Raw genomic sequence first — 24,725 nt, 5'->3', positions numbered from 1 at the left:
ATAATTCGCAGGCCACCTGTCCCTTCCATGGAGAAAGATTCATTACATCACTACTAATCATTTCCCTTCCTGTTCCACTCACAAATAGAACAAGGGAGCAATGACTTATCTGTATGCCTCTGTACAAGCCCTATTTTCTCATACCTTATGTTCATGGTTCTTATGCAAAATGTACTTTGGTACAGCAGGATCATTCTGCAGCCGTTTTAAATGTTGGTTTTCTAAATTTTCTCAATAGCCTTCAGTGAAAACAACATCGCCATCCCTCAAGTGATTCCCACTTGAGTTCCCAAGGCATCTCCATAATGCTTGCATGTTCATTGAAATCTAGCAGCCCGCCTTGAATTGCTTTGATGTCTTTCTTTTATCCAGCCTGGTGGGGATCCTAGACCTTGAGCAGCACTCTCAAATATGCTGCACTAGTGTTCTATATGAAATATCTGTTACATATGAAACACACTTTCCTATAACTCTCCCAGTAAACTGAAGTTGCCATATGCCACTATGTTCCATACATGCTTGTTCCACTTTGCTATGTTATGCCTACATATCTAATCAACATGACTGTGTCAAGTAGCACACTATTAACGCTGTATTCAAACGTTATGGGATGGTTTTTCCTGCTCACCTGCAATAACTTACATTTGTCTATATTTAGAGTTATCTGCCATTCATCGCACAAACTAGAAATTTTTTCGATCAGTATATTGGCTATGTGTCGCTGAAGACTCATGGCATTTCAGAGAATGACATTGTAGACAAAGCAGCTAAGTGAGAATAGTTGCAACTTCAATCCCCTTTAACTAGTGCCAGGCACAGTCAGCATGGACCACCACTATGAATGAGTGTGTGGTTTATGACTTGGGACCCCAGATCACCTAAGGAGCAATAATCACAAGAGAAATAGAGGAAGAGTGTCAATCTTTTACTGGGTAATAACCTATTATTATTATTATTTGATGATGATGATCATGTAACAGAAGTAGGTTATATAGTCATCTTGTTTTATGCTCTATCAGCCTTTCACTTCTGAAATACCCTGTAACAATACAAACTCAACATTACACTGCACATGCACTTGGTAGTATCAACAAAGTTAGACACATCAAAAAATCTAGACAGAAAAAGGCAACAGCAGACCACCTGCACTAGGACCATGAGAATGCCACATTGCCAGTATGTTCTGTCACCAAGTAACGTGATTCATTTTCAAAGAATATTATTTAATGCAGTGTCATGAACATTAGGACTGTTTCTCTTTTGGTTGTCATGTAAATATCGATGAGCGTGTGTAACACATTGGATTACTGTCACAATAACACATTGTATTACTGTCACAAATTTTGCTGCTGTAGTTTTCACTTGTTGCAGGATTTTCATGGTATTAACTTTGAAGTCTCCATTACAATATCTAAATTCTGAGACTGCAAATACATACGCATTACACCTGTGATTCATGAATAGATAGGAACTTAGAACAATTTGGAGCAGGTTAGTTTGCAAACCCTATTCTGTCCTAATTATTAATTTGAAACAACATTAAGTGAAGAGTTCCAGACACAGTAGAGCACCACAATAACATCTTTAAATTGATCATTCCAAAAGCAATTGATTACTTCGAATTTTCATTTGGGTTGAAACATGATGACCCTTTATCTTTTTAAATATGTCAAAATCAAAAGTCACAAGTAGTTTCTTTACCAGTGCCATAGTGGTGTGCGTGTAAGAAGGTGGGTGTTGGGATAGTGCACAATGATAAGGGGTAGTGTACCACATGATGCTCCAGCTAGTAGCATCATTCTACCACACCTGACCAAAGCATCTACTCCAGGGTGTCAGTAGAACGTTTAGCTTTGATTTCATGTTAGTTAAGGCATGGTGAAGCTACTTTTGGCACTGTAGTGTTGATTGTAGATGGGGTAAAGCAAACAAAACAAGTATAACATTAAGAAGCTACATTGATAGTTTTATGAGAATATAAATTTAAATAGTGACCCAGTGTAACATTTATCATGATATGGCCAGTTATAAGGATAGGTAATGGCTGAAAAGTATGGCATGAGACAAAGGCAGAGACCACCCTGGTGGCAGCGGCACTGGGTATGCTCAGCTTTGCCACCATGCAGCTGCCTTGTTACTTGCACACCACTATAGATCACTTTGATTCACTATTCAATGTGACAACAACTCTGTTTTTAAAAATGTCAGTGTGTGTATATAAATAATAGAGGGAAACATTGCACGTGGGAAAAATGTATATAAAAAACAAAGATGCTTTAACTTGCCAAACGACAAAGCGCTTGTATGTTGATAGACACAATAAATAAAAAAAGCACACAAACACACACACAAATATTCAAGCTTTCGCAACCCGTGGTTGCTTCATCAGGAAAGAGGGAAGGAGAGGGAAAGATGAAAGGATGTGGGTTTTAAGGGAGAGGATAAGGAGTCATGCCAATCCCAGGAGCAGAAAGACTTACCTTACGGGGGGAAAAAGGACAGGCATACACTCGCTTGCTTGCTCATGTGTGTGTGTGCGCCCCCCCCCCCCCCCCCCCCCCCACACACACACACACACACACACGTAAATGCATAGAGGTAGGGCCGAGATTTCAGTCGAGGCGGAATTACAGAGGCAAAGATGTTGAATGACAGGTGAGATACGAGGGGCGGCAACTTGAAATTAGCGGAGGTTGAGGCCTGGTGGGTAATGGGAAGAGAGAATATATTTAAGGGCAAGTTCCCATATCCAGAGTTCTGATAGGTTGGTGTCGGTAGGAAGTATCCAGATAACCCGGACGGTGTAACACTGTGCCAAGATGTGCTGGCCGTGCACCAAGGGATGTTTAGCCACAGGGTGATCCACATTACCAACAAACACTGTCTGCCTGTGTCCGTTCATGCGAATGGACAGTTTGTTGCTGGTCATTCCCACATAGAAGGCTTCACAGTGTAGGCATATCAGTTGGTAAATCACGTGGGTGCTTTCACACGTGGCTCTGCATTTGATCGTGTACACCTTCCGGGTTACAGGACTGGAGTAGGTGGTGGTGGGAGGTTGCATGGGACAGGTCTTGCCACATTGTGGAAATCATCAATGAAAGTTCGGAGTTGCAATGAACTCTTTTTATTACTGTGTAGGTTGTGTGCAACAGTGAACCATTGTGGTTACAAACTGAATACATCTTGACACTCTGAAAACTGGCTACAATGTGCTTCATAACAATGCTGTTGCACATCTACACTTACAGTAACACTCAGTAGTACTGTTTAAGATACAAATTTACAAAATTACAACAGAATATTAGTAAACAGAGATAAACTGTGCACAGAATAATTTAGGTACATTATTTCCTAATTAGTATGTATAGGTAGTTTTGAAATAAACAATTCAGAAGCTTGAAACCCGATAATATACAGAAGTTATCAATGTGAGTTACATTTGATTAATTTATAAGCAAAGTATAAGTTGTCATTTTCCTAACAAAAATTGGAGTTACAAATTAAATATGAGTTTATTCAATAGTAGCCACATAGTTCAAAATGGTTGCTAGCACTGAAAATCAGTATATGTTTACATTTGTAATAAACGGCTGCATAATTTGCCTTTAATTACAAATGATATTGCAAGTATTTTACATTGCTGATGTATTATATGGCAAACTTTGATGAAATAATGCATACAATGGGAATAGAATATGAGGCAAATATAAATTCTAATGAACATTGGTAGTCATTAAACAACTTTGCTAATTAGTGGCTTCACTGTTAACAAAAAATTTTCCTACCAGTTACAGAGTCTGGATATTAAGTATACTCAAATCTGACATCGTCATGAACTTTCTGTTTTGCTTATAACCAGAACTTCTTTATTAACTACTTGTAATTCACATAGTAATTAGCATCAAACTACAGTATTTTATATTCATGTTTGAGACTTAAATGGCTCATCAGAGGGTGTTCTGTAACAGGTCGAATACTTAAAACATGTTGCAAATAATCTAAGACTAATGGATGGACTAACTGTTGGCAAACATTACTCAGATGAATGTTCATCTGCGTATTCCTGGCTCTTCTACTTCTTATTCCCATTCCCTGTATCACAGTCATTCAATTTTTCAAGATTTTCATATATTTCCTTTTCATAATTTTTGTAATGCGATCACGCCAATCTGTTTATCTGTAATGGCACATTCCTCGCTTAAAAGTTACAATTTTGATTTTGATGTGGGTGTGGGGGTGGTGGTTATTTTTGTCGTGATGGTAGGTGAACATTTTGAGTAGTTGTAGGAACAGCTTTTTCCTCTCTATGGAACTGCTCCATGAAAAACTGCAGTGTTGTGTTTTTTCACCCAACTATGTCTTATCTTATCCTCTGAAATTTTTAGTAAGTTTTTCTCTATTTATTCAGTTACATCACCATGTGATGTGATAAGCACATTACATGTTTAGCTTGGATACCCAATGGTTAGAGTATATTGTTTCTAAATTTATGTGTCATTTGTTGGTGACAAGTTGAGAATTTGTGATGTAGAGCTTTCTGGGTATATCAGAATTAAAATTTGGATTTGGCTAATGTTTTGAAGATACAAGGTGTGTGTGTGTGTGTGTGTGTGTGTGTGTGTGTGTGTGTGTGTGAGAGAGAGAGAGAGAGAGAGAGAGAGAGAGAGAGAGAGAGAGAGAATCACGTAGTGTGTATACGTGTATCTAGAGAATAAACACAGGATAGGAAAAGTCATTGTTATTTTTTCACATGTATTAAAAGATTTATTTTTTGAGTTAGTTTATTGAGCATATCTTATCTGTAATTACACTTACTGAGGGTAATCACAGATACTGTTTCTCTGCAGGTATAACGCGAGATCTGCAGAGCTTGGCAGCTAGCAATAAAGGTGACAGTGAGAGTGACCTTCAAGATCAAACACCGGATACTGATGACTCAGGGGCACACTCTTATCCTGATGCACCCACAGGAGCTTTCTTTCCTTCCACTAGTTCCTTCAAACGTGCGCCAATCATGGGTAATCGAGGCTTAGAGCAACGAGGAAAGAAGTCTCGAGCCTCGGCCACTAAAGAATCTTCATCCCAAAAGGTGAAACTAATTTGACTACTCAAAACACTAATGTCAAAATACAAAGAACTTGTATAGAGATTTTTGATGATGGTGTACCTTGAATTTTAATTAGCAAACCAGGCTGTATGTTACTCTTCCGTTCAGTATCAAAATGAAACTGCCATGTAACCAGTACATTTAGAATGAAGGCAGTAGGGTCCTACTGATTTCCACACAATTTACTTTCTCCTGTTCATCAGTTTGAAGTTACAGTACACAGAAAAGAACCAGATGGTACACCATGGCCTACACACAGAAACTCACACACAGAGCTACAAACATCCTAAAGAGACAGGGCTTCAAAATAGCATATAAGCCTGGGCAAACCCTCCAGTCACACCTAAGCCAGCCAGCTACCGAGAGGGACAAATTCCAGCAATCAGGAGTATATAAACTTGAATGTCAAAGTTGTGATGCAGTATGCATTGGCATGACATGCAGGAATTTTGAAACGCGATACAAAGAACATATCAGATGTTGGAAGTATGAAACAAACCATTCCACATTTGCAGAACATTTAAAACACCATAACCATCGTCCTACAAACATGGAACAAGAAATGAAAATAATGAGAGAATAAGCAACCATGACAAACATCTTATACAAACACAAGAAAACTTCTACATCCAGAAAGCCAAAGCAGGAAACAAACACATGATAAATGAACAAACACACATCAGCACAGGCTCCCTACTACACTTAATAAAGGAAATGATAAGATAAGGCACAAAATCTCTTCCCCCTTCAGCTTCTGGACACACACACACACACACACACACACACACACACACACACACACACACACACACCACAAAAGAAAGTGTGTCACACCAAAACACACACAAGCACAGCCAGCAATATATATACTGAAACACACATACACATGCACACGTACACAAATGCACACAGAAATACATACAAAAGTAAATCACAGATACTTCAATAATTACACTTGAATGTTTGGCAATAACATTCGTTCTTTGGTAAAAACATTTGACAGTCAGCAACAGAAACCAAAACATTGCACTGAAACAAGCATTCAGTTCATAGTGCTGTGGAATGTGGAAGGGGGGGGGGAGGGGGGGGGGGACGCAAATTGGCTTTCATAAGAACAACAACACCAAAAATGCAACAGGAGCGTAATATGTAAGAAATTGTCCACACAACCTGTAAGTACAGTTCAAAACATTACTACTTAATAGGAAATACCAACCACCAGAACTGTTTATAATCTATAGGTACAGTGACAAAAATGTAAATTAAATAGAGGCATATGTACATATTCCAGGCCACTGATGATGCATTGCAGGAAATAAAGGCGAAACGCGTATGGTACTAAAATTGTGTTTTATTCAGTTGCTGTCAGATGGTCCATAAGTAAAAATTATCAATATACTGTAATATTACATGCAACTGAGGAAGACCGGACTACAAAAGTTGAAGATGTCTGTTTGAAGTTAACCATTCTGCCTCCCAACTTGTACTTCACTTTTTAAAAATGCAGTTCTTGTTACGTCATATAAATAGCATCATTTTTTTTCTCAGAATGTAATGCTCCAAAGATATCTTGCAGGTTTTCCTGTGTGTCTCATTTTTCATTCTAGCCTACTTGAAAAGTGAAAAGTTTTAAATCTTGTTCACACTTTCTGAAAATGGGCAGTTGTTTAAAGAAAGGACATACAAAGGTAGAGCACAGTTCAAAATGAGTGTCTGTTGTGACACCAGTATGATAATTCACAGAAGATAGTGTTATTAGAGGTACCAACTTCAAGGTTCTTAAAAACCCAGTAACATGTAGAATGATATCCAAAGAATTCTTACCTATGAAAGCACTAGCCTCCACAAGAAGAGTAGTGATGGACTCTTGCTATCATATAAACGTTGACATTCCATGCTTTGGAGGTGAGTGATGTAGGCCCTCCTTTGCATACAGTACACTCCAAAAAAGACGAGTGACATAGGACGTATTTTGGTCATTTTTCAGGTTTGTGAATGTACTCCAACATTTCTCTTAAGTCTGTCATCTGTGTAAAAGTACTTTATGATACTTCTGCTGCCACGAGAAAATGCAGTTGTAAGCACACGTCACTCATATTGGCGAGAAGGGGTTAAGACAACAATGCAACTTTTTCTTTGTGGCATTCATGTTCCCTTTGTTGCCACACATCATACTCATACCACACAATGTCATATGCAGCACAAAAGACGTCAGTTGTCGTCTGCTGCTTGCTTTGTATGTACTTTCAAGAAAGCCTTACAGTACTGTGCTGAAAAATAGAATAGGGCTAGCTAAGATCTAATTGGCCAGAAGCTTAAACAAAAATGAACTTAGGTTTTGCAGACAAGATGCTTTGTTGTTTATGAAATGGAAAGACACTAAATCCATATGCAAACTCTGCAGGCTGCCATATGGTGCATGGTGGAGGGTCCCTGTACCACTTCTTGTCATTTCCTTTCTTTTTCCCCTTTGCAAATACACTCCTGGAAATGGAAAAAAGAACACATTGACACCGGTGTGTCAGACCCACCATACTTGCTCCGGACACTGCGAGAGGGCTGTACAAGCAATGATCACACGCACGGCACAGCAGACACACCAGGAACCGCGGTGTTGGCCGTCGAATGGCGCTAGCTGCGCAGCATTTGTGCACCGCTGCCGTCAGTGTCAGCCAGTTTGCCGTGGCATACGGAGCTCCATCGCAGTCTTTAACACTGGTAGCATGCCGTGACAGCGTGGACGTGAACCGTATGTGCAGTTGACGGACTTTGAGCGAGGGCGTATAGTGGGCATGCGGGAGGCCGGGTGGACGTACCGCCGAATTGCTCAACACGTGGGGCGTGAGGTCTCCACAGTACATCGATGTTGTCGCCAGTGGTCGGCAGAAGGTGCACGTGCCCGTCGACCTGGGACCGGACCGCAGCGACGCACGGATGCACGCCAAGACCGTAGGATCCTACGCAGTGCCGTAGGGGACCGCACCGCCACTTCCCAGCAAATTAGGGACACTGTTGCTCCTGGGGTATCGGCGAGGACCATTCGCAACCGTCTCCATGAAGCTGGGCTACAGTCCCGCACACCGTTAGGCCGTCTTCCGCTCACGCCCCAACATCGTGCAGCCCGCCTCCAGTGGTGTCGCGACAGGCGTGAATGGAGGGACGAATGGAGACGTGTCGTCTTCAGTGATGAGAGTCGCTTCTGCCTTGGTGCCAATGATGGTCGTATGCGTGTTTGGCGCCGTGCAGGTGAGCGCCACAATCAGGACTGCATACGACCGAGGCACACAGGGCCAACACCCGGCATCATGGTGTGGGGAACGATCTCCTACACTGGCCGTACACCACTGGTGATCGTCGAGGGGACACTGAATAGTGCACGGTACATCCAAACCGTCATCGAACCCATCGTTCTACCATTCCTAGACCGGCAAGGGAACTTGCTGTTCCAACAGGACAATGCAAGTCCGCATGTATCCCGTGCCACCCAACGTGCTCTAGAAGGTGTAAATCAACTACCCTGGCCAGCAAGATCTCCGGATCTGTCCCCCATTGAGCATGTTTGGGACTGGATGAAGCGTCGTCTCACGCGGTCTGCACGTCCAGCACGAACGCTGGTCCAACTGAGGCGCCAGGTGGAAATGGCATGGCAAGCCGTTCCACAGGACTACATCCAGCATCTCTACGATCGTCTCCATGGGAGAATAGCAGCCTGCATTGCTGCGAAAGGTGGATATACACTGTACTAGTGCCGACATTGTGCATGCTCTGTTGCCTGTGTCTATGTGCCTGTGGTTCTGTCAGTGTGATCATGTGATGTATCTGACCCCAGGAATGTGTCAATAAAGTTTCACCTTCCTGGGACAATGAATTCACGGTGTTCTTATTTCAATTTCCAGGAGTGTAGAGCGAGGGAAGAATGAATGACTGCCTGTATGCCTCCATACAAGCCTTAATCTCTCTTGCCTTATGTTGGTGATCCTTATGTGAAATGTACGTCGGCGGCAGTGGACTTGTTCTGCTGTCAGCTTCAAATGCTGGTTCTCTAAATTTTCTCAGTAGTGGTCCTCAAAAAGGATGTCATCTCCCCTTCAGGGGAATTTGAGTTCCTAAAGCATCTCCGTAATACTTGCATGTTGATCAAACCTGCCAATAACAGATCTAGCAGCCCACCTCTGTATTGCTTCAATGTCTTCCTTTGACCCAGCTTATCAGGAACCCCAAACACATGAGCAATGCTCAGGAATGGATCCCACTAGTGTTCTGAATATGGTGTCCTTTACAGATGAACCACAATTTCCAAAAACTCTACAACTGAAGTCGACCATTTGCCTCATCTACTATGATCCTTACATACTCATTCTATTTCATATTACTTTGCAAAGTTATGCCGAAATATTAAATTGACCTGGTTGGTCAAACAGCTCACTACTAATGCTGTATTTGAACATTCCGGAATTGTTTTACCTAGTCATCTACATTAACCTACATTTCTCTACATTTACAGCTAACTAGCTTTCACCATACCAACTAGCAGTTTTGTCTAAGTCATCTTGTATCCTCCTACAATCACTCAATTTCAACACCTCCCTGTACACCACAACATCATCAGCAAACAGCCACAGATCGCTGCTCACCCTGTCCATCAGATCATTTATGTATATAGAGAATAATAGTGATCCTATCACTCTTCCCTGGGGCCACCCTGGTGATAGTCTTGTTTCTGATGAATACTAGGTCCTGTTACTTTAAGAAGTCTTTGAGCAGTCACGTATCTGGGAACCTATTCTGTAGGCTCGTATCTTGAAGAGTCTGCAATGGAGTACCGTAGGAATTCTAGGAATGTGGAATCTGGCTGTTGCCCTTCATTCATAGTTCACAGTATATTATGTGAGAAAAGGGCAAGCTGAGTTCCATATGAAAAGTGCTTTCTAAAACTGTGCATTGCCACCTCAAGGATCTGTATTAAATTCTAACTTATGTTCCAGAATTTTGCAGCAAACCAATGTTGAGGTTTTTGGTCTGTAATTGTGTGGGTCAGTTCTTTAACCATTCTTATATACAGGAGACATGCGCTTTTTTCTAGTCACTTGGGGCTTTGCGCTGGGTGAGATTCACGGTAAGTGCAAGCCAAGTAAGGGGCCAATTATGTCCTCCATATGGGAGTATGTGTGATGGTCAAATAACAGTATGTTTGTAAGATACTCCTGCATGAACGGTTTCTTCATTGCAAAATTTAAAACTTCAGCTTGCTTTTTGCTGTCTTGTACTGCCACACCAGATTGGTCAATGAATGACTGGATAGAAGCCTTCAGTCACCTTCGTGATTTTATGTAGGACTAGAGTTTTCTTGGGAATGTACTAGGAATGTATTTCATTTGACAACTAAACATAAAATGATTACATCTAAAGTCAACATGAGAAATTTGAAAATGAAGAAACCGCAGGACAGTTGCTTAATCCACAATCTTTTGTTGTGTACACATGACTGGTTTCGGAACAATTAAATTTGTATCGTCAAAGGGGTTAGGATGGTCTCAGTGATTCAGTGATTTTCTTTTCTACACCAGATGATGGAACTTTAATTGTTCCAAAACTGGTCATGTGTACACAATAAAAGATGGATGATTGCACAACTGCACTGTGTGAGGAGCATTTTTTCAAAACTTGATGCAAAAAATTCCAAAATCGAGTTAGGCATGGTAATGATATGATGTTGTTCTTCTACAACAACTGCTGGACCCAGTTTTAGCAATAGACAGCTACTGTTGTGTGTGTATGAACACTCCAAATCATGAAGTTTTAGCAAAACACGATATATACATTCTTACAGTTACAGCAAAAGTTGACAAATGTAATGTAATTACTCTGTGGTGTCTCAGCTCTTTTTCTACAGCAAGCAGTTAACAATAATAGGGTATATTGGTTTCTTTAAATAATGTTACTCATTGTTGTAACAGTACTGACTGATGGGAATAGTGTTGCAAACAGATTTCATTGTCGTCACAACACCTGCAGCTTACTTTTACCCAAGTGTTCATTTGAACCTCACAGTACATCTACGAAGATGTATTGCAACCTGAAGCAGGGTGGATGATGATTCTTGTGATTCAAAGAACGTCTTACAGATCAAAGAATGTTTCGGTGGGAGAAAATACCAATTCAAGAACAATTTACATCGATCTGAAATGAGAATCAAAAAGTGTAGAAAGGAATCTATCATCAAATTCAATCATGGACCTGAAGTTTCGTCTTCAATAGCTAAGGAATGAAAGAATACAAAGCTGTTGAACTCTGTCATGAAGATATTTCCCACTTTCATCATTACATGACACCATTAAATAATAAAATGGACCAAGATAAGTTTCTGTTAAAATTTATTAATATTTCTTCACCTCAGTGCAGAATAATGGACACGAAGAATGGAAAAAGGAAGAATACAATGACAGTGAAATATACCATTAAAAAAATAAATGGTGAAGTAGTGCCTGTATGTACTGCCACTTTCCAAGGACTATCTGCCATGTCAAAGGAGAATTATCATATCTAGCAAGAAGATTTCCTGCAAGAGAGAGATGTCCAAAGGAAAGGAGAGGAGGCGTCAGAACAGAGAAGGTTCAAAAGGAGATAACTGTTGTCATTAAGATTGATATTAAAAAAATATAGATGCAGAGAGAACCATCATGAAAGGGGGAAGTCTAAGAGGTTTATTTGCCTTCTGTCAGTCAAATTTTAGGGAGATTCTGTGAAGAAAGGAAAAAATTTAGAACTGGAACAATGTTCCCTACCAAAATACTAGCATATATTTTACAAACATGTCAGTCTATCATTCAGGACACCTCATAGTGATTCCTGCTTCACTTGTAAGGTCGGTTTAATGGAAATAAAAACAGAAACTTACCTGCAGAAGAAGAATGAACTGTAAACTAGATACAAATTACATAACATTTGTGCAAAGAGGTTTTATGATACAATGAAGGAAGATAAACAAACTGCCCTTAAGATTTGCTTTGGCATGTAGCAAAACCAGCGTATTCCAAAATTATGATCAGTGATGTTTTGTATGCTAAACAAGTTTGATTACATAATCCATGCACCATGACCCATGTTAAGGAGCAAAAGACTGAAAGCATTGTTTTCTACACCCAGTTGGAGACAAAATCGTCAAGAGGATGCAATCATGTTGCTTCGGCTTTGCTGGACTTCCTTTCTGACTTACACCTGTTCTCATATTGTTGCAGCAGCCAAAATAAAAACATTTGTACGAGAACAACCCTACAGCATTCTTGGAAAAGAGCACGAAGTTCAATAATATTTGTCACTTCTTCCCTGTTCGTGGCGATAACTACATACATCCACACCACGAGGCTACAGAATAGGTTCCCAGATATGTGACTGCTCAAAGACTTCTTAAAATAACAGGACCAAGTGTTTGTCTCCTAAAGAATATTATGATATTTTAGAAAATCATGATACTCATAAAGTCCTAAACACCGACTGGACTGTTAAAAACCTAGAAGATAGTGCACAGAAAGTACTAAAATCCAAGCTACCTTTCAAAATTAACAATCAGCATTTCGTCTCTGACAAGAAAGAGAAGAAGATTGTTAATGTGTTTTTGAGTGATACATACTGTAGAGATCCAGCACAAGTTGACATCCTGAGATGAACGAAACCATGCCATCCAACAGTACTAACATACACAGTTCTACCAAAACAAAATATGATGAGCAAAGGAAAGAAGAAAGATGTAATTTTGAAATTACAGATGATGCAAAGAAAAGAAGAAAGATGTTTCTGCCTTGCTAAATATTTTGAAGTTGCAGATGATGCAAAGGAGTTTTACCAAAATGTTCTAGAGGAATAATGTATGGCTGTAACAGGAAAAACTTCACAGTAAAAAATGTGATTGCAACATGCAATAATTTTTGTGTTACTTATTTCATACTTCATGATAATAATGATATGAGTCAAACAATTATGTTAAAATAGTTACCATTGCTATTATTGTATTTCTCTTATTATTGTTTGTGTTCTCAACAAAGTCAAAAACTATAAATTTAAAAAAACTGCTTTATATAATAATATATGCAAAAATGTGCCTTTTACAATGATGCAGGTATATAATAAACATTATAAAAAATTAGTTGTGGAAAAAATACATTTAAATAAAGAAGGCAACATAACTGATACTAGCAATGATTGTATGCATTTATCATCTCTTGAAAAAACTGGAAAAATCACACCTTAATATTCTGTTACAAAAATCAAATTTTAATTTTATTTCATTGAACATTTTCTTAATATCACTGATATCTAGTAGTCATCTAAAAATTCAAACACTCGAATGTATTTAAGTGAAAACAGAAAAACTCCTTTCATGAAAAACAGTATCCGTTGTATTTATGAAGTTTTGAAAAAATGCTCCCTCAGTTTGTAAGTTTTATATAAAAAGTAGAGGCTTACTATCACATACCTTTTTGAATTTGGTACTGAATTGTAGCATCTTTGATATACAAAGGCTGTCTAGTCGAATTAACTTCCACCCCAAATATTTCACCTGTAAACAGACTCAGTGAGATACATTTTCTTAAATTGATTCTGGCTGCAGAAATGTCTAAATGGCCTCGGAGGAGATGTAATGTTTGTGCAGAATGAAGCAAAGCAAGATCTGAGAAAGTGACAAGGAAAGATACCTGGTACTATTGTGAAGAATGTGATACACGACTTAAGTTTTCAAAATGCAACCGATTAATTTTTAGTAAAAATGTACCCTTTAAAGGGTTTTATTTTCATTACTAGTGACTTGGAATTCTATCTCAATTTAGAAAATGAAAGTTTTCATTTCAAAATAACTGAAACAAGTCTGTTTCTTTGCGGTATTTCACAGAAAAAAGACCCTTCTTTCAAATGCAATAAACTGATGTAAGTTACGTGCAGTAGAGCCTGCTGCACAAAATTCAGAAAAACTATGAAAAAGCACACTATCAGTCAATTGCACTACATCCCCTTTGCCCAGTCAGGAAAGTGTTAATATTCAATTGCCAAGAAAGCATGTTCAACCACTGATTTCAAGACTTCCAGTGGCTAACAATGAGTTGCAAATGTGTTTATATTACAGTCATCCATGGTAAGGAAGAACACGAAAATATATTTAGAATGTTGTCATAATACAGATAGCACTGAAAATGTGATAAAAGCCCAGGAAATGGGTCATCAGTTAAATGCTTGTAGGGCCTTGTGGCATATGCTTGTAGCATATCAGAAATGGAGATAGCAGGACAAGTTTTGATTACTAGGTTACAAGAATTGGCAACTCTTTTGGAATCGTCATGGTAGGAGAATGGAGAAATAAACTTGTCATGAAAAGGTATTGGAGTAATGTCCAGAAAGATGCAGAACAACTCGTTGTTCAAGAGAAATGTGACTTCAAGGAGTGAGAGAGATTATGCCAGAGAAGTAAATGCACTAAGGTGATCGTGAAAATGAACAACTGATCGATTTGAGATACAGGAAACAGAACAGTCTGTAGCGTCCTCACATCAAGAAAGAAAAAAAAGTGTTGCACTTGTGGCATTCAAAGTGTCTGATCCATTGTACCAGATTGTCAAATTCTCATCTTGACAGAATACTCATGCTTTGATCAGTTACAATAAGTTATTGCTGGTAACGATTATGTTATGTATTACAGGCTACTAGAGAAGTATGAGGGATAGTGAACGGGAGATAGATGACAGTGACAGGAATCATTCCTGAATTGTGGCTGATGGAAATTCACTCCACATTATGTGCTTAGCTACCATCTACAAAGTTTTTTGATGGCAAGAATTCAAATATCATATGTAGTAAAGCAGACAGCAACCGCTTGGAAATTGTGTTACAAAATATGTTGTGCTGTAGGGTATTGCATGTAAAGTTTATAGACATATTTACCTATTTTTGTTGAGTTGCAGCCGGGCACAAGAAAAAGAGTGCTATACATTTAAGGTTTCGGTCAGACATTCACACAAGCACAACTTCCTCTGGTGGGGATGGGGCATGGCTGCCAGGTACAGTTCGGAGGTTTGAGGAGGGAGGGAGGAGGTGAGCAGAAAGGAAGAGGAGGGGAAAAAAGACTGGGGGGGGGGGGTGGGTGAAATAGAAGACTCTATAGTGCTGAAGTGTGGAGATAGGAAAGGGGATAGGTGGGTGAAGGACAGAGGCTATTGAAGGTTGGTGGGTGAGGGTTACAGGCAGGTATGCAGCATATACTGCAAGGAGAGTTCCCACCTGCACAATTCAGGAAAGCTGGTGTTGGCAAGAAGGATCCAGGTAGGCCGTGAAAGAGGCATTGAAGTGAAGCACATTGCTGACAGACAGCTTGTTAGTTGTCTTGCCGATGTAGAAAGCAGCACAGTGGTTGTAGCTTGTTTGTAAATCACATGACTGCTTTCACAGGTAGCCCTGCCTCCGATGAGATAGGAGAGGCCTGTGACCAGACTGGAGTAGGTGGTAGTGGGAGGACATATGAGACAGATCCTGCATCTAGGTCTATTGCTAAGTCAGGGGGGGGGGGGCAAGGGGTTGGAGTGGGGATGGACAAGGTTATTGTGTAGATTTGATGGGTGGTGGAATACTACTGTGGGAAAGGTAGCAGATAGGATAGTCATTATTTCAGGACACGACAAGAGGTAGTCATATAATGCAGGTGGGAAATCTCTCTCCTATATATCCTATGTTCCTATAAGCATCCTGGCCTCAACCTTCATTGGTCCCTGTCCTTTCACCCACTTATCCCCTATGGTGATCCCATTATTCCAGCACTATGTAGCCTTCTGTTCCACCAGCACACCAACCAGTCTGTTTTATCCTCCTATAGTACTCTCCATTTCTGTTCCCCTTGCCCCTCCCCTCTACCTCAAATCCCCCAACTGCACCTAGCAGCCCTATCCTGTCCCCACAATGTCGTGCATGCCCCCATAAGCAGCAGTACACCCTTGTCCACCCCTACCCTTTTATTGCTCCCTGTCCCTGACCCAGCCTCCTCCTCACTCTCTCCTCCCTCCTCCCAACTCCACCTACAGATTGCTTGTTCCATCAGGTGCAGTTGGTGTACTCAGCCTGGCCTCAATGGCCAGAGACAGTGGTCATGTGTGTGTGTGTGTGTGTGTGTGTGTGTGTGTGTGTGTGTGTGTGTGTGTGTGTGTGTTTTTTCCACTTCTGAAGGAGGTCTTTCAGATGAAAGCTCAGATGTATAGCAGTCTTTTTGTTGTGCCTGTCAAAAACTCAACGTCTGCTCTGTATGGTGAGTAGCAAATCTTATCTTTTTCATATGGTCATTACTCCTTCCTAGATTTTCCATTGTTGATTTTTAGCTATTTTTGATCATTTAAGTTAATGGTTTCAGAAATACAAAGTTTATGCAATGGCATGTTGTTCATTTTTTTAAAAACATTCTTAGGAGTATTGTGATCTAGAACTATCTGTCTGAAAATTATGTGATTAGTCCATTTGTAGTTTTTCCCCTCCAGTTACCTGCCAGTATATGTTTATTCTTCTGCTGGACTAGTAACCATTATTTTTTGTGCTTATACTTTCAAAAACTGTTAAACCTCATCTTACTTTGGTTTTCATTTAATATAACACTTCGGTTAGAATAATTTAGTAAATACTGATCTTCTCTCCTTCATTCAAAAACAGCAAGGATTCCTGTGTCCCATGAAACAGTATGTAATTTTATTATTACATTCTTCTGACCAACTAAAGCCATCGAACATGCAGGGGCATAGGTGCTGATAAAGTAAATCAGTGTGGAAAATTTAGCAATTTTGTAGTTGGTCTGATGATAAGAATCCAAAACAATAGGCATTCCTTGGGAGATAAATGTACACACAACGATTTTCAACAATGGTAGTGTGAAGTGGAAATGTTACTAACATGCCCTGCAAATTATTGGTCTTGTACATCTAAGAAATGACCTAATATGGACCCTAAACTCTACTTCATACTGCACAAAAAAGTCATCAGATGTGTTTGTTGGCTGTTGCAGAGTATGTCTGTTACAAAGAGATAGATCAATCAGTGATACAAGGATCACTTTAGAGAAGATGGAATGACTCAGTTGTTATGGTCTGGCTCCCACAAAAAGTCACTAACTACAATGTAAGATTTCGTTCAGAGCATATTGAATAAAACCGCCATTGGCCTGTGGAGGAATTAAAAATCTTTTATGAAGTAGAGACAATGTTGAATGTCAGTGCAAATGCTCTGTGTGGCTGTTATGATATTGATGCAGACAGTGGTGACTGAAATTATGTTATTTCTGAAGTTGGCTACAGTGCAGTTAGGAGCAGTTGCTGATGTCTATCCTTGGTAAGATGCCTGAAGAAGACAAACTTATTTGGTGCTGTTTGATTGTTGAAATGGATGCACAGAATAGCTCAGAATTGGACCACTTTCAAACATAATGTGAACAATAATTATTGTTGATGTCAAAATTAAAACACTGTGGAAACATTTTGAAGGGAACCTTTTATTTCAATGCCATGGTAGTCCTCTGCACAAATCAAGAGCATCATAGTTTGAAGAAAGTATGCTGGAGTTTCTGGGCTAATATACTCAAAGCTTTCGGTTGAATCACGTGCATATCTACGGGTTGACACAAACTGTTCACCATTTTCGAGAAAGGATGGTAGCAGATTTAGCCTTCTATGTATCAGAACTCATTCTGCATACTCTCTACCAGAACTCGTTCTGCATACTCTGTACCAGAAGTTATTGTTCTGTTTATCAGAACCTGCCCTTAAAGTTAAACATTATAATAATAGCAAAAGAAAATCTCTCATGTTTGTTATGGGTCCTTGGACAAAATGACATAGGGAATACAAGATTTTTTGCCAGTTAGTGTAAATAGACTTAGTCTCTTCATGGCTTTTAGATAGTCAGGTAAAGAATGGCTGTATATGCATTTGCGATGAGGTAATCTATATTAAAACCACTATAATTATTGCTGCAGTAAAACTGTGTAACTCTCATATTAAATCTATTTACACACTTGGCAGATCAGTTCAGAAAGAGCAACACCGAAAATGTCAGGCAGAGAACCTGGAGTGTTTTTAAATTTATTTATAAGTTTCATGAAAGGATCTAGAAGAATTATTTAAGTGGTTAGCTTTATGGTACAAATAATATGCAATATTTGCTTAATGCATTGAGAGTTGTGTTTCAAAAACTTTCCTTTTTCAGGTCGTGCAAGTTGTAGCTCTTGAGGTGAAAAATGTAACACGAGCCATAAATCGATATGGCACACTACCCAAAGGAGCCCGCATTGGAGCATACCTGGAGTCATTGCGGCAGAGTGGTCTAGCAGGAGGAACAGATGCTGATGAAATGGACCAAGGAGAAGAAATGGTAGAGCAGCAGTCTATGAATGATCTTCCTACTCCTCATCGTTCAGTGTCACCAAGAACTAACATACGTACCCAGCCTCAGATGATACGTAGCAACTCGTCTGGAGGAACTGTTGGAGGCTTCCATCAGCATCACCATCCACCTTCTTCACCAACTGCAAGCAAATTACAACGACCTCGCACAGCTGGAAATACTCGTAATCATGGGCCGGAGATGCGTACATTCCGTGCACCAAATACCTCAACTTTCCGTGGGGGCAGTCCTTCAAGAGTACTTCAGCCTTCATTGGCTGATTTGGAGTTTCCACCACCACCTTCAGATCTACCCCCTCCCCCAGAAGAGTTTGACTGTGTTAGTGAAACCCCAATGACCCCAGAACCACCTCCACCTTTGACTGCTGCTTCCCCCAGCCCAGAAAGACGACGACTCCGCTCTGGTGCTGCTTCTGGCAAGCCATCAGGACTTTCTTCACCTCGTAGTTTGCGGAAGTTAGGTCACAGTTCCAGTTTAGATCAACCTTCTCCTCATTGGGCCTCATCAAATGAGGCTGAACGGAACTATCCAGTTGTAGAACCCATTTTTCCTCTGGATCATAGTGACCAAGAGCGGGATAGCCCTCATACCACGCAAACCAGTGATGTTCGAAACACTGAACCATCTGTAGAGGAGGCAAGTTCTAGATTTGGTGTGAGCCTGAGGCACCGTGAACCATCTACTGACTCCTGCAGCAGTGTTAAGTCAGGAAGAGAAAGGGAAGATTCCTGTCAGTTGACACAGAGTGGTCGCCGAAGTTCGAAAGGACGGCCTCGTGATCGCCCTCCAAGTCCACCGAGATCCAGCAGAAGTTTAACATCTCCAAGTCTTGAAACAAAAAGTCCTCTCTCCCCTGGTAGTGATGCACCTGCACTGTATTCACCTCCAGCACTTCCTTCTGAAACTTGTTCCTCCCCAACCCAGAATAAGGATTTTCCTAACTTCAGTGAACCTGATTGCCATCATCCAGACGAAGAAATGTGCTCCCCAAATGAGAATGATGAAACAGAGAGGAGACCTTCTTGTAGCAAATCTGCAAAAAGTGTACCATCAGATGTGAAAGACCTGTTGGAACTTAAATTGATGGCAGAGATTAAAGAGAGAGCTGATAGAGGCTTTGGACGGAATGGGTCAAAAGAATCTCCACATGGTGATCAACCGTCTGCATTAATTGACCCATCAGCACAAATGGTTTCAGAACTTAATGAAACTCTGCTGCAAGAAAACAGCCGACAAGAATCAGCTTCTGATATTAGCTTTAATAAAACTTCTCCTGATTTAGGAGGAAAAGCATCTGGTTCTCCAGTTGATATAAAATCGAATCTGCGTAAGTTCAGTCGAGGATCAGACAGTTCAAAATTGTATGATCAGCAGACGATCTCTAACCAGGAACCAGTAGGTAGTAACTTAGGAGGGTTTAAAGCTCAGCTGAAGAAAATTGAAGCTGCTCCTAAGAGAGTGGGTGCAAAGGAGGAGAATGAGGACCATTCTGTTTCCATCATAGACTTTAAATCTCGTTTACGTAAGGTAGATAACACTGGAGATAAATTATCTGAAAAGGTCTCAAAGAAATCAGAAAATGAAAAAGCAGAAGAGGAGCATGGACAAGAGGACGAGAAGCGTCGAAATAGTGTGCATTTAGATGGTGACTATCATGAGGATGACGCAAAAAAGAGGGACAGTACAGTGAGTGCCCATAGTCTAGATGGAGGATCATTGAAAGTAGACGAAACAGAGGACAAACGACGTAGTACAGGTAGCATAAGTAGTTTAAAAAAACTGTGGGAAAATAAAGAATCAACATCCGAGTGTGCCCCTGGCCAAGTGAGTCCAAAATTAACATTGAAGACAGCAGTCAAGCCTGAAGTTCCTTCTCGAACGTGTCGTGACACACCGTGTGATGATGATGATAGGTCTAGGAGTGAAGAAAATAACAAAGATCATAGTTCTCCAGAGGATGCACCAAGCAGGATTAACAAGGTATCTGTAGGTGAAAGAAGAGTGTGGCCCCCTACAACAAGTGACGAAAAACCTGCAGTTCCTACTAAACCATTAGTAAAAGCTGCCAAGCCGGTTATATTTTCTTCCAAACTTCCTACAAGCTCAGCAGCTATTTATGCAACACCTTCTATGTCAAAACCTTCTGTCATACCAAAAAGCAGTAGTAGTGATAGCAAAACAGAAGAAGAGACATGTGGGAAAGTGGAAAGTGAAAAGGACGCTAAAGACGAGCGGGAAAGTGTTCTCGAGATTTCACAAGCCTTAGAAACGAGTTTATCTGTGTTAAGGTCATCTCCAAATGTATCGACAGGCAGCTGGCTGCAACTGTCAGACAAAGTTGGTTTGTTCCATTCTTCATGTGTAGGTTATGCTGATAGGGTACCACCTCACACACGGTTTCATTTCCGTGAATTACTTACTAGACTGGAAACTCAGGCTCAACAGTTACGCTCAGCCAGTGTTAGAAACTCAGCTGATAATACGCGGCTTTTCACTGAAGTACAGAATACTGTGAAAGATGTGATAAATGCTGTGCAAAGATAGGTCCATTAAATGTATGATAAAGACTGATTTAGTTTATGGTAACTGCACCTACTGTAGAAGATCATTGATGTGTTTCACGTGTGTGTGTAGGAATGAGCACACTTCATCTGATCTCTTCTGAGATATAAAATAGAGTCATCCGTGTTCATCTAGGTGAATGTGTGTGTCTTTTTTTTAGGCATTATGCGTACTTATTGTACTTGTGGAATTTTCTGTGATGTGTGTGAGGCTCAGTGGTTTTTTCCTCAGTCGTGAATATCCATTGTAAGAAGTGAAGAGCAGGTTATAGTTTCCTGTTGCGGAATGTAATCAGAAGGTTATTAAAGCAGGAAATATGTGTTAAGATGGTAAAATGTTTGTGCTGAGAGCCGAAGTCTGGTAAGTGTTGAGAAAAATATCCACTTTTGAGTCATATATTCAGGTTTTACCAAAAAAATATGAAACTATAGACTATTTTTCATACAGTATTTGCTGATACATTGTTTTACAGCATGCATCATCCAGAGAGGTATGTATGTGTGCTGTGTGTATGCTTCACTGTATTGTGTGGAATTTACTGCATGTATTAAATTTGAAGGCTTGAGCACAACTTCAGTCTGAATACCATTAAACAATAGCTGTTATTTATGAAGCTGCTCTAGGCAAATGCAAATTAACAAAAAATATCTGCAATTGATCTTGGTTTGAGTTCTGTTGTATTTGCTCCCCCTCCCCCCTTTTACCTGTGATAACGTTGTACATTGGATTAGATGCTTGACAGATATGAATAGCACGTGCTCAAATATAATTTTATGCAGTATTGAATGAGTGTTGTTTGTCTAACAAAAATGCAAGCAAGAAATTAGGACAGGGACCATAATGTGCTATTTGTTTCCAAGGAGTATTTTCTTCCGGGGCTGCAGTGATAACTTTCCCCCCTATAATGTTACTGAAGAATGGAATTCAGAAATAAGCAGTATTTGAACTTAAAGGACTATTATTTTATGCTAAGTACAATTACTGCTTACATTTTCTGATTATTTGCATAATTTGCATTGTTTATGCTAGTCTATGTAATGTATAGTTAAATTGAATAGAGTTGAGAATTGGGATGTAACATCTTGCAAAGAGTTTTTATAAACCCAAAGATTTTAAAAATAACTTTTCTTACTGTGCACATACAAATATTCCCACTGTTATTGTGTAGTGACTAATTCATCCTTTTTTTAAATGAATTCATAGTTTGTTTAAATGAGCCAAAAATGTTTTTCAAAACAACGAACTGGAAATCATGTACTGAAAAATTCAGAATCTGCCTAATATTGCAGGTTTAGTATTTGCTCATGCCATTTCTTGCATACTTTTTTAAAATTTCTTTTGTAATGTAAATAGGTTTTGTATGAAAACATTTCCCACTTGGCGCTCATTAACAAAGCAAAGAAAATCGATTGTGTACTGTCTTAATTTAAAACAGACTGTGTATGATACTTTTATATGGCAGTGAATAGCAACTTTGGAAAGTGTGTTTGTGCAAAATAAATCAGAAAAAACATTGTGAGATTACTTGAATACTCTGTGATCTGTTGATGCTAATTTGGTTCTTTATGTTATATATTATTTATTTTTCATTTAACTTCAGCACTAGTGCAAATTGTACCAGCTGTCTTGTAATCCTGTCAGTGGATTTTTTTTATATATATGTACTATTTTTACACTAGCATTATATTCTAGGTACAGATTTTTTTGTTCCTAGATTTCAAACCAGTGAAACTTCACATAGGTAACTGTTAGTATAGTACCAGTATCATGGCTCAATATTTTAGAATGAAATTTTGAATTTGAAAATTTTTTGGAGATTCGAGAGAGAACTCTGTATGTCTGATCGTAAGGATGAAGATGGAAAAATAGTCTTGATTTTGTATTTCTCATGTTTACACTTTATAACTGTGAAGTAATTTTCGCAAGGAAATTCTGTTTTATATATGAAGATTATATATATTATATATATATTTCTCTGTACGAATGCCAGATTACTTCATTATGGTTTCCTTACTTTGTATGTTGATGCATGCATTTTGTACAGGTAAAAGTGTGTTCCTTTGTCAATGTGTATTGCTGTATGGATGTTTGTACAATGATTATAAATATAAACAAGAAGTAGAATCAAAATTCATTTGTACCCTTCATGAATACTCCTTTCCATAAATTGCAGTTCATAAGCTTGTCATTTTGTCTGTAATTAACATAACGTTCTCAATTGTGTTATGGTTTCACTGTGTATTTCTGCACCAGTGTTTTACTAGAATGGCACTGTTTTAAACTGCACTTGATCAGTTAAGGGAAGTGTAAATGCTACTCAGCTGAAATACTCTAGTTCAGTTTATTTCTCATTCAGGATACACAGTTCTGAACAGAAATGCAGATCTCGTTTTTCACATTCTATTCACAAACACAAAGAACTCCATTTATTTAGTTTTCTTTTTTTTTTTTTTTAATTGAAACACCCATAATGAAACTTCATAGTTAAAATTACACTATGCTATCAAAAGTAACCGGACACCCCCAAAAAGAAATGTTTTTCATATTAGGTGCATTTTGCTGCCAGATACTCCATATCAGCAACTTCAGTAGTCATTAGACAGCGTGAGAGAGCAGAATGCGGTGCTCCACTGAACTCACGGACTTCAAACGTGGTCAGGTGATTGGGTGTCACTTGTATCATACGTCTGTATGCGAGATTTCCACACTCCTAATAAACATCCCTAGGTTCATTGTTCCTGATGTGATAGTGAAGTGGAAACATGAAGGGACACGTACAGCACAAAAGCGTACAGGCCGACCTCGTCTGTTGACTGAGAGGCTGCCAACAGTTGAAGAAGGTCGTAATGGGTGATAGGCAGACGACCTGTCCAGATCGTCACACAGGAATTCCAAACTGTGTCAGGATCCACTGCAAGTGCTATAACAGGTAGGTGGGAAGTGAGAAAACTAGGATTTCATGATCGAGCAGCTGCTTATAAGCCACACATTATGCTGGTAAATGCCAAATAATGCCTCGCTTGGTGTAAGGAGTGTAAACATTGGACGGTTGAACAGTGGAAAAATGTTGTTTGGAGTGACAAATTACGGTACACAATGTGGCGATCCTATGGCAGGGTGTGGGTATGACGAATGCCTGGTGAACGTCAGCTGCTGGTATGTGTAGTGCCAACAGTAAAATTCGGAGGTGGTGGTGTTATGGTGTGGTCATGTTTTTCATGGAGGGGGCTTGCACCACTTTGTTCTTTTGCATGGCACTATCACTGCACAGTAAAATTCATAGGCAGTGGTGTTATGGTGTGGTCGTGTTTTTCATGGAGGGGGCTTGCACCCCTTGTTTTGCGTGGCACTATCACAGCACAGGCCTTCATTGAAGTTTTAAGCATTTTTTTACTTCCCACTGTTGAAGAGCAACTTGGGGATGGTGATCGCATCTTTCAACGCAATCGAGCACCTGTTCATAATGCGTGGCCTGTGGTGGAGTGATTACATGACAATAACATCCCTGTAATGGACTGACCTGCACAGAATCCTGACCTGAATCCTATGCAACACCTTTGGGATGTTCTGGAATGTCAACTTTGTGCCAGATCTCACCAACCAACATCAATAGCTATACTCAGTGCAGCACTCC

The 24,725-nt window shown here is 39.7% G+C and overlaps 1 protein-coding gene across 3 annotated transcripts in view; it reads left to right on the top strand.

Annotated features, from left to right (window-relative positions):
• Window positions 1–23,209, top strand: part of LOC126188992 (tyrosine-protein kinase Abl) — a 469,368-nt gene extending 446,159 nt beyond the window's left edge. For all 3 annotated transcript variants that reach the window (XM_049930790.1, XM_049930788.1, XM_049930789.1), the window contains exons 14-15: window positions 4,851–5,092; window positions 18,332–23,209. In XM_049930790.1, coding sequence (XP_049786747.1) covers window positions 4,851–5,092; window positions 18,332–21,073 — 2,984 coding nt within the window. In that variant the 3' untranslated portion in view covers window positions 21,074–23,209. The remainder of the gene's footprint in view (window positions 1–4,850; window positions 5,093–18,331) is intronic.
• The last annotated feature ends 1,516 nt before the right edge of the window (window positions 23,210–24,725 follow it).

The sequence above is a fragment of the Schistocerca cancellata genome, chromosome 5 (assembly GCF_023864275.1).
Source record: "Schistocerca cancellata isolate TAMUIC-IGC-003103 chromosome 5, iqSchCanc2.1, whole genome shotgun sequence".
NCBI lineage: Eukaryota > Metazoa > Arthropoda > Insecta > Orthoptera > Acrididae > Schistocerca > Schistocerca cancellata.
The sequence above is the reverse complement of the archived record's forward strand: the minus strand, read 5'-3'. Positions and strand labels throughout refer to the sequence as shown.